At 32.5% G+C, this 11,166-nt stretch overlaps 1 protein-coding gene across 1 annotated transcript; it reads left to right on the top strand.

The window, feature by feature from the left end:
- The first annotated feature begins 1,429 nt into the window (after positions 1–1,429).
- On the top strand, positions 1,430–6,027 carry LOC107605143 (uncharacterized protein At2g24330). The gene is made up of 5 exons (XM_016306909.3): positions 1,430–2,200; positions 2,530–2,674; positions 3,525–3,634; positions 4,859–5,282; positions 5,428–6,027. Exons 1-5 carry the CDS (start codon positions 1,901–1,903, stop codon positions 5,697–5,699), a joined length of 1,251 nt encoding a protein of 416 aa, XP_016162395.1. The 5' UTR covers positions 1,430–1,900; the 3' UTR covers positions 5,700–6,027.
- The last annotated feature ends 5,139 nt before the right edge of the window (positions 6,028–11,166 follow it).

Below are 11,166 nucleotides of genomic sequence, written 5' to 3' on the forward strand. Positions count from 1 at the left end.
GACGTATCTAACTATCTATTAAGAGAAAATAATTTTTTAAAAGATTATTTCTCACAGTAACTTTAATTACTTTTCTTAACTTTGTATCCAAAATTGTCACATTCTTATCTATCCACGATGTACCAAATCTTGATGACATATCACTTGACTAACCAGTTGACCTATTTAATGAGTGACCAATAATAACATGCCACCTCATCAGTCATTCAATTAAATTTTACAAATCAAATTTATTTCTAAAAAATCATCGATTTTTTAAATTATTCAAATTAATTTTAAATTAAAAATTTTAATATTTTTAAAATTAAATTAAATTAAATTTAATTTAATTATATAAATTTATCATGTATTAAAACAGTTAAGTATATGATATGATCCGTTATCACTAGAAACCACAAAAGCACTGATATAATTAATTTAAATTTTTTTAAAAACAAACTTAAATAAAAAAATCTTTTAAAATCAATTTAAAAAATAAATAATTTTGAGAGACATTTAATTATTTATTCTTAATTTTATTTGTCACACATGGTCTTCATTTATTGGGGGGTTGGGGAAGTTCAGTGAACCACCCATGACATGTGGTATGCAATCTCCGAAATCTAAAAAGAGAAAAATAATAAAAATAAGAGTAGAAATATAATTACTTTTAATTATATTTAGAAAAAAAATAAATAGGTCATTAAAAAATAAATTTAAGATTTTAATTTTTTTAAAATTTAGACATATTAATTTCTTTATTCACTTGAGTATGTTAAATCCAACAAAAAAATCAAATGTAGCTTTTATTATATTAATTTAGTCGATACAGAAGTAAAGGCAAGAGAATTTTTTGAATAAAACAAATTAGACTTAAAGATCAATGTGTCAAGAATTTAAGAAGATTAATGACTTAAATGTATTTTCAAATTCTTAAAAACTTAAATGTTAACAAATCAAAAAATTAAAAATTTCTCTTATATTTAATTTAATATTAATATAATAATATAAATTTTAAAAATAATTTATCAAATATTACTTTTTTGAGTTATGTTAATAAAATTAATATTTATTTTACTTTATTTAACAAAATTATAATCATTTTAAATAAAATATTACAATTTTAGAAAAACAAAAAAATCGACCGCTTATAAAAATAGAGTTTAACTAATACATATATTAAAATTATCGATTGAAGATATTTTTATAAAAAAATATAAAATTTAAATTTGTAATACATTAATTATGGATTTTATTAAAATAATTTAAAAAATTTTATTAATAATAATTTTAATAACAATACTAATTACTAAAGATAATAACAAGACTAATTACTAAACTCATCCTAAACGGATAAATATAAAAAAATAATAATTTATTATATAAAAACAATAACTAAAAAAAATTAAATATTTAATTCATTTAACTAAACTACTTAACCATCATTTTCGAGTAATTTATGGAAGCTCATACGATGATGAGATGTTATTGAAGTGTTGCAATAATGTTGGCAAGAGCGTGAAGTACAAGGTGCGTGGCACGCTTTGCCGTGTCCCGCGTGTGGGAAAAGGCATTAAGCCATTAACTAACCCCCCGAAACGGAAACCCAAAAACCCGTTTTAAAAGCCTCTTGCTTCCCACTCTGGTTCCCTCCCCCTAAGATAGATCCACCAACCACAGTACCACAAGATTCTCGAACCTTCTCAGATCCAAGTTCGTTAATCCCACTTTCTTTGTCTCACTCACTTTCCTTCACATTCTTAGTCGCTTCTTTTCCCTAACGAATTGCTGACCTTTCACTTACTCGCAACCAATACGGTGCCGTATCATAGCTAACAGCGAAATTCAGTCAACAAAACCCTAATTGGTTGTTTTTTCTATTTTGTTTGAGGTTTTAGGGAAGAAGAAAGAGGGGAAAAGAATGGGTGAGGAGAATAAGGTAGTTGGAGAAGGTGAGAAGAAGAAAGAGGAAAGTGTTGGTGCCACTGCTGTTGTTGGTGATGGAGAGGAGGAAAAGAATAATAAGAAGAAGAAGAGTAAGAAGCAGGGGTTAATTTCTCGAATTTGGAACGGGATTTTCAGAAGACGTAGCGATGATTTCGAGAAGAGGCTGCAGTATATTTCCAAAGAGGAAGCTGCGGTTATGGCCAGGGTCAATCGGAGAAACCGGTCGTGGCGGAGAACTTCGCGCCAGATCATCATAATTTCTGTTATATTTGAGGTACATTTTCCATTGCTGGCTGAATGGGTTTATCTTTGTGTGTTTTTGTTTGTCATGAATCATTTCTCACATGAATTTGTGTATTTTAACATGCCATTCTATGCTAGAGTTTCTTTGAACTTGAAATGCGAAAAACTACAAACTACGACTCATGATAGCTATCTCAAAGATCAAATTAAAAATATAAAACTTTGACAGTATAGGGATATGACAGAATAGAATGGAGTCACCTGATCAGTGTAGGTGACCCCCTATATAGTGGGAAAAGACGTTCTTCTCTTATTGTTTTGAAATATGACAATTTGGATTTAAACGATTTCATCTCCCAGGCCGTTGCTGTAGGTTTTGCAATCATGACAACTAGATCAATGGATATGAATTGGAAGATGAGAGCAATCCGAGTTTTGCCAATGTTTCTTTTGCCTGCCTTGTCATCTGCTGTTTATTCAACGTATGTTAGCTTCACAAGGATGCGTAAGTGTTGAAATGTTTACAGCTAACTTGTATCTTGCAATGTTGCAATAGCTACCTTGTTTCTCTCTTCTTTTTTCTTTTTCATCTAGATAAGATTGGAGTGGTTCGTATGTCTAATTTACTGTAATTGAGTTTATTCAAGTTTTGCTGAATTCGCAGTTTGTGTCTAGGACAAGAAATGCTCCTCAAATTTAATGTGTTCCAATTCTTACTGCCAAATTTGATGGCTTCTGCAGTTGTAGATTCTTCTGATCTTGTTTGTGATACAATTTTCAAATGAAAAGAGATCTGAAGTTTTCAATTTCATTAGAATTGCTGCTATCATTTGTATTATAATAGAACGTATTATAGTTATTCTTTCTGAATTAGGGTGATAAGGATTCAAAGGTGAGTCTTTTGTGCCATTTAATTCAACAAACTTGTCTTGCTAAGCTATTGCGTTCAGTTACTTATCTATGGCAGTGGAAAAGTATGTGGGTGCTATAATGGATAGATGCTTTTTAAAAATGAATTTCTGTGTGCTTCTAGTTGATTCCGACAGTGTGATATTGCAGCTAATGCTAGTAGAAGTGTTTGATCTTGATAAGTTTTTATATTCATTTGAAGCTTGGAAGTGTGTGCACAAATATCTAGAATGGATCTTCTGGGTAGAGACAATATGCTTGAAGCAACAGGATTTGATATTCAGCTTCATAATGAAGAAACTTGTTCCTATGATTCTGATGATTGTAGCGTTGGATTTCTGTTTGATAATTCAGTTTTTTTGCAACAGATGCATGTTTTTAGGATTTGGTAGATCATCATGTGCTGATCATTGTTGCTGAATATTTATATAAATGTATTTTTATAGGTGATCGCAAGGACCAGAAAATTCTTGTAAAGCTTCGGGCTGAAAGGCAGGCAAAAATTGATGAGCTCAAAGAAAAGACAAATTATTACATTACTCAACAACTCATTCAGGTGATTGTTTGAGGCAACAATTTTTAGGTGTATTTCAGTAACTTCATTCCATGTTGCTTGAAACAGAATGAATGTTTTTGTTTGGGTTTGTACTGGTCTGTCCATTTTCCTTAATATCAAAATCTCTGGCTAACTATGGTGCATCTTTAAGAAATATCTTCTCATGTATGCAAATGCCATCAGATCTAACCGTGTGGCTGATGCATTTGCATAACTGTGTAGTCAAATCTGGTCAACATTTTGATTGGGTTACAAATGTTTCCCCCACGACTTGTCCACCTGATAAGAAGCAAAGTCTGACCTTCCTTGTCCCGATAGAAGGCCTGCTGGCTGGTACTGCTGCCACAACGACTCTTGCCACTATTCACCCAAAAATTGTCAATAATGAAAATGACATAATTATTCTTAGGAACAACTAATAATTACTAAGCATCTTCCTTTTCTATAGTTGTCAATTTATCATTTCATTTTTCTTTCCATTTGGCTGCCCAATTTCACATTGTTATTTTCTGTTGAATATGAAATTTCGGCTTGTCTATTTCTGGCATGGCCACGTTTTTTTTCTCTGGCATTTGTTTTCATTCTATGTTTGGATTTGTTGAGATTACCTTTCTTTGTTATGTTCTTTCTAACATTTAGTCATTTAACTAGTGACTTTTTGGTGGTCATGTGGGGATTGATTTGTGTTACTTTTAGTTGAGATTATCATCAGTATAAAGAAGGCACTTTTATGGATATAAGTACCATTTGTACTCTCAGATTATATTTTGCCTGAATTTTGCACTCAACATCTTTTACGTTATATTGATGTTGTCAAAACATCTAAGACCTATACATCACGTTGCTTATAAAGCTTTGCACCCAATATTGATGATGTAAGAGCTTAGTAGCCTCTTTGTAGTATGAGGCATACCAAATGGGCTAAGGTGTTGGACACAATGAAATTTCTTATACTCATATTCTTGAGTTCTGTCTTTATTTATTTATTTTTCTCCCCTTCTCTAAGAATCAACAATGTGAGCATGTCAATTATGTTAGTTGCTAACAGTGAGAAATTTTTCTTTTAAGGGGAAAAAATTAATGGTATCACATATAACCAATTCGTTTCAATTTAGTATAGTCCTGTCCTTTGAATTGTATAACTTGGAAGGCAACTTAGGATGGTAGTTGTTTGCAACTGCTTTAATAATGCTGTCCATTTAACTTAGTTTGTGATCTACACAGAGATATGACACAGATCCAGCAGCAAAGGCAGCTGCTGCAACTGTTTTGGCATCCAAGTTGGGTGCAGATTCTGGCTTGAAAGTGTACGTGGGAGATGAATCTAACTCTGCTGCTCCAACAGGGCAGAGCATTGATGCTGATCCTGCAAGGTCTAGTGGACTTAGAAATCGGAAAACAGTGCATTCTAGATCCATTAGTTCTGGGACATCTACTCCAAATGTTCCTGATCAACAACTAGTTGGTGCTGCCGGAACTGATCAAACCCTTACTTCTGAGCACAATCAGCTTGTAGTTGTTGAACATCACCAACCTCAAAGTTCAACATCACAAGATGGGTGGATTGCTAGAATCGCAGCATTGCTTGTAGGTGAGGATCCAACACAGTCATATGCACTCATATGCGGTAACTGCCATATGCATAATGGTAAGTGCACTGAATTTATTTCATGTTTCTGGGTTTGGCTTTTGTCAATTTATATATATTTCCTTGAAAAATGGTGGTGTAGCTGCCAATTGTGTCATGAATACAGTGGCAGGAAGTGTGTTTTTATCTGCTTGTGTTTCTTCAGGTCTTGCTCGGAAGGAGGATTTCCCATTTATTACTTACTATTGCCCACACTGTCGCGCCTTAAACAAACCAAAGCAATCAGATGAGCGTGTCTCCAGTGGTAACTCCCCAAATATGAGGTTTCCAAAAACAGATGATGGTGAAGCAGTAGTTAAAACTGTTAGTGCTTCTGCTGCTGACAGCATAATCAAAAGCAATAATCCCTTAGATACTGCTACCCCTGAGATTGAAGAAGTATCCGAAGTGGCTAGTTCAGGGGAGAAAAATAGTTAAGGGCAGCCTCGTTTAGTGATGGCCTGTTGTTGCGAGCTGTCTTGCCCCCCTTATCTCGGGAGGCTGACCAACTATGAGTATGTTCGGTTGGGGTGCTAAAATGAGGAGTGATTTTTCATAAACGAGTTTGATGTGTAAAATTATGCACGAAGCTCATTCATGAATTTGTTACTCAATTTTTACCCTCCAACCAAATATAAAGGAAGCAAATATGGGTATTGTTTCCCTTGTTGGTTCTGTAACAGGAATAGTGTTGATATTATACTGAGAATTGTGAAACTGTGATTTATAATTTATAGATTACATGTCTCAACTCGTGACTTGACAATTTTGGCGATTTTTTTTACTGAAAATATTTTTCGTTGAGGCATTCCCTTTGTTTACCTCTTGGACTTTATCAGAGAAATTTTGGGGACAATGATGTTGGAAATTGATCGAAAAAGAAGACTGAAATGTGAAATGTTCAATTATCCAAAGAGAGAATAATCTACAACCGGTAAGTTGTATTATTTGACAAGTTACCTGTATTTTACTCTTGGTTTTGTTGTCTGACTGTACTTCACCAAGTTTTGTACACATTGCTCACTTTAGCTTTTGAGGCTTTGAATGGTGATGACAAATCACAGAATGTTCACCTACCTAATGGTTGTTTGAATGCAAAACTGTCTTATGCATTCAAAAAGCTTAAAATGAGTCTAACTCGCATATGGTTACGAGTAAATTAGTGACTATATTAAGTGTATACCAAAATCAGCTATCAGTATAAAATATATGTTCAAATATAAATGCATATTAAAAATAAATTAAATCACATATGTACAAATATATTGGTGACTGATTTTAGTATACGAATAACATTCTTGGTAAACTAGTGATCACGGCGGTCCTTAAATTATAATTGAAGGAATTAAAGCATAATCGGTGATCGAATTGCTGATTTATTAATTTATTAATTTAACCGATAAATCACTGATTGAACCAATAGAATCTGTTTTACTTAAATAATTATATAAAATTTTAATATTTCCTTCTTCGTAATAAATATTTTTTCATTTTATTTTTATACCATAGTAACCATTATTTTTAAAATTTTAATAACTAATTGATTATTCCATACCTATTATATTGTTATATACTATGTGCAATTATTGAAAAATAACATTAATAAATATTATGTTATCATAAAAAAATTGTTATAATTAATAAAATTTTTTGTTTTTTTTTTGTAGGTGTTTAATAAAATTTATATTTATAATAATTATTCATAATTAAAAAATATAATTACTTTAAAAATAAGTGAGTATATAGTTAAAATAATATAAAATAATTTTATACTTTTTTTATTATATATTAATTAAATAGCATATTTATTACTAAAAAGTATTATAGCTTGGTGACAAGCTGGAACCTTGAGTTCAAACCATGCTCGCTGAAATTTTAAAGTTTTCTTTGTGAACTAGTTCTTGCCAGTTCTCACCAGTTTCATGCTGGTTTTCAACCTTAAATGGTCTTAGAGCTGAAACTGGATCGGTTTGAAGTTTGATTTGCTAGTTTTTTTGTTGAACCTTTTACTCTCAACTCAAAAAAATAAACAGAGAGAAGACAAAGTTTATCACAAATTTTCTCAATTTCTCTAATAGAAGGAGCGACTAACAAATAAATTTGACACATAAAACAAATATAGAGAAACCCTAAAAACTATAGTATAAGTTTTTAATGGTAGAATTTCTTCTTCCATATGTTTATTGTATAAGTGTAGTTGATAAAAATAATAAAGGAAAGACTTAAGAAAATTGTTATTTTTTAAATCATATTTATTTATTAAGTATATCATATTTATTGTTTTATACTAAATATCCGATAGGGAACAATGAGAAATCTTGACAACGTGTACAATGAGTTTTGAATTTGGCCCAAATACAATTATTCCAAAAAAATAACCATCTCAAATCTTAATTTATCAAAACATTTTACTCCAATACCCTTTTCTCTCACAATCGGCTGTCACCCCCGACCCACCTTCATCAATAATCATCCTATTTCACCGTTGTTGCTTGGCTTGCCACACGTCACCACCGGCATCGCTCACCCATAGTGAAAATAACCATCCACGCAAAGATAAAAATAATCATCCGCATACTTAATAAATTGTCTAACATATTTTAATTATATATAACTAAATTCAATCCAATAAAAATAATCATTCACATAACAATTAAAATAACCATTTGTATATCTACTAAACTGACCATCATCCTATAATATGTTGTGATTTCACTAATACAGTTTTCAGTCGTTCTTGACACTATTTTTCCGATATTTTTGACAGGACCTTTGCAAATTTCAAGAAATTTGATTTCATTGTAATCCTACCAAAAATATATAGTCATTTTAATTCAAATAATACATGGGACAAATGGTATTGTTTAAACAAATTTAAAATACAAAAAATGAACACAACGAACATCCTCGAAAGTTATAACAAATAAAATCATATATGATACTTACAAACATATTGATAATCCAAGTGAGATGAGAAAGTTGGTCAAGAAAAGAGAGAGACGGCGATGGTTAAAAACGAATTTGACATTGGCTTTCAGCGCGGGAGAGAGACGAACCTGGCACAATAAAAGCGCGACGGGGAGGTAGGACTTGCCGTCTGCGATTATGGCTGCCGGGAGAGTAGCGTGAGAACAGCGAAAAAAAGGGCGAAGCGCGTCGGCTGACCGGCGGAGGTGGAGGCGGTGTCGGTGGGAGGCTGCGGCGGCATCGGTATGGCCGGCAGGGAGTGCAGCGGCGCGATGTGAGGACTAGAGAAGATGACAGCGAGTTTTAGACGTGTATTGGAGATTATGGTGAGATTAGGAATAACTGTATGTAGTGTGAATGAGTTTTTTTTGTGTGACTGAAATAAACTAAACAAAGAAAAATAAAACAAACAAAACAATGAACTGTTTAAATAGAGGGACAGTCCCATTTAAGACTACTTTTAAACTCCTCCCAAAGTGAAAGAAGCTCCACATGTGAAAGTTGTAACTTCATCGCCATATTTGTTATAGTATCTGCCACCGTGTTTGCATATCTCATAATCAAACGAAAGTCAACACGCCAATTCCAATGCATGATATCTCTTATTTTGAGTACCAATGAATCAATAAACCCAAAACCATCTTGAGTAACAAGATTAAATGCTTCCACACAATCTGTCTCACAAATAACATATCGTTGACCCACATCCCAAGCTAAGAGATATCATCTCCAAATGGCAAACAATTATCCTTGAAGAATACTATTACTCTCAATCATTCCCAAACACCCCATTTGCCAACTCCCATTACAATCTCTAATAACACAAGCAAAACCAACACTATCACCCGAACCAAAATAACTAGCATCACAATTAATCTTAAAAGTATCAATGGATGGGGGATTCCAAAAACCATTTAGAGTAGAGGGAAGGGACGTTGTAATTCAAAAATATTCCTAAGCTACTTTTCTGAAGTTAATGCCAGACAAATCACTTTTTCCGGAGGCCAAGTTTCATGAGGATTAAAGATGTCATTATTCCTTACTCTCCATATCCACCAAAGTCCCGAAAAGAACTTGAACGGATACTCTCTGCTATGATACAAGAACCAATTCTTCAAATCCAAAGGATGACAAGAAATATCCAACCTATGCCAAACAAGCTGAGCTTTTGGACAATCCCGAATACAATGTAAAACCAGTTCCTGGCTAGAAAGACATCTTGGACACTTATCCGATTACAACATCCCTCTTCTAAAGCGAAAACTTGCAGTAGGAAGAGCCTCCTTAAGACACAACTAAGCCAAAAACTTATGCTTTTCCAGAACAAGCTGACGCCAAAGCCAAAGCCAATTCTCCCGCTCCTCCCAACCAAATAGCTGCTTACACAACCACAAATAACCATTACGTGAGTCATAGACTTTAGCTAATATTAATTTTTTAAATTTTAAAATTTGAAATTAAATAATTAATTAATGATCTAATTTTTAATTTTAATTTTTTTTAATTTTATTATATATATTGTATATTAAAATTATTGTCTTCTCATACTTTCTTATATTTTATATTTGTTTTTGTTCAACATTCATATTCAATATTTGTTTTATCAGGTTTATCAATTTATACAAAATATATCTATTGTATTTGTTTTTATCTACAATTCATGCTTATTTGTTTATGTAAATCATGTTTACTAGTTTGATACAACACATGAAACTTAAAAAAGAAAGAAAAGTAGAAGAGAAGAGAAAAAGAAAGACAGAAAGAAAGAAATGAAGAAAAGAAGAAAGAGGACTGTCCATGCTGATTTTGAAAATTTAAAACATTTAGTTTTGCGTCTTTTTTATATCTGTATCTTACAATTATAAGTCACAAATTATTCATTATATGTGCTCTCGTCCTCTCTCTCTTGCTTCTCCTTTCATCCGTCGCGCCTTTGATGTTTGCTTCCTCCCGCACATCGTGCCACTATCGTGTCTTCGATTCGCTCACATGAATCGGCTTCGTCTCCGTCTCCGCGCATGTCCTCCCTTGCAGTCGTTTTGTGTCGCTAGGTTTGGTTCATTTCGAATTTTTGAATTTGAAATGAGAGGGTTGGGTTGGCTTTGACCGTTAAAAGTAAGTAATTCGTTCTTATTATTTTTTATTTGTTTTTATTGCATTTTATTTCATCGTATCCTATTTGGTTTTGCGATATTTGAGAATCGCTGTCAATATTTCAGTGTAGATTCGGAATACTCTCTTGTTCTACAATACAGGACTATTTAAACTAACTAATTTAGAATTCTTGGATGTACTAGTATTCGCAATAACAAATGCATCTTTGATGCAGTCATCAATTCTCCCGAAAGATTACAATTGCCAGGAACAAATATGTTAATGACGAAAAATGCATTTTTACTATACTACAAATACTTTACTTATACTGCTATTCTGTCCATCGTGTAGTCGTCCTCTTCATTGTGACGTCGTGGGTGCGCCGGTGTCATCCTTGCCATCGCGTTGCCTCTATTGCCGTTAACACATAAGTGCTCACGAAGGATCAAACCCGCCTTCGCGTTGCCCGCTGCAACGTTTGAAGTTCTCTTGGACCTCACTCATGAGGTAGTCCACATGAGCATCACTGCATGATTCAGCTGCCACTCGCATCCTCTCTCCTGCACACAGTTTTCTTCTTTTTTATTTTAGATGATTATTTTTATTAATTTTAAATGTTTTTTTTTCTAAATTTCAGATTTTTTTTTATATTTTAGATTTTTTTTTTTTGAGTTTTGGATGATTTCTTTAATAGTTTTAGATATTTGTTATTTCTTTTCTTAATTTTTAAAAATTATTTTTTTAATATTTATTGGAAGTTTTGTTTTACTAGGTTTTGAATGTTTTTTTTATGTTTTAAATATTTCTTTTTATTATGAATTCCTAAAATGATTTTGGAAAATTT

The sequence above is a fragment of the Arachis ipaensis genome, chromosome B6 (assembly GCF_059453495.1).
Source record: "Arachis ipaensis isolate K30076 ecotype BB chromosome B6, ASM5945349v1, whole genome shotgun sequence".
In the NCBI taxonomy this organism is placed as follows: Eukaryota; Viridiplantae; Streptophyta; class Magnoliopsida; order Fabales; family Fabaceae; genus Arachis; species Arachis ipaensis.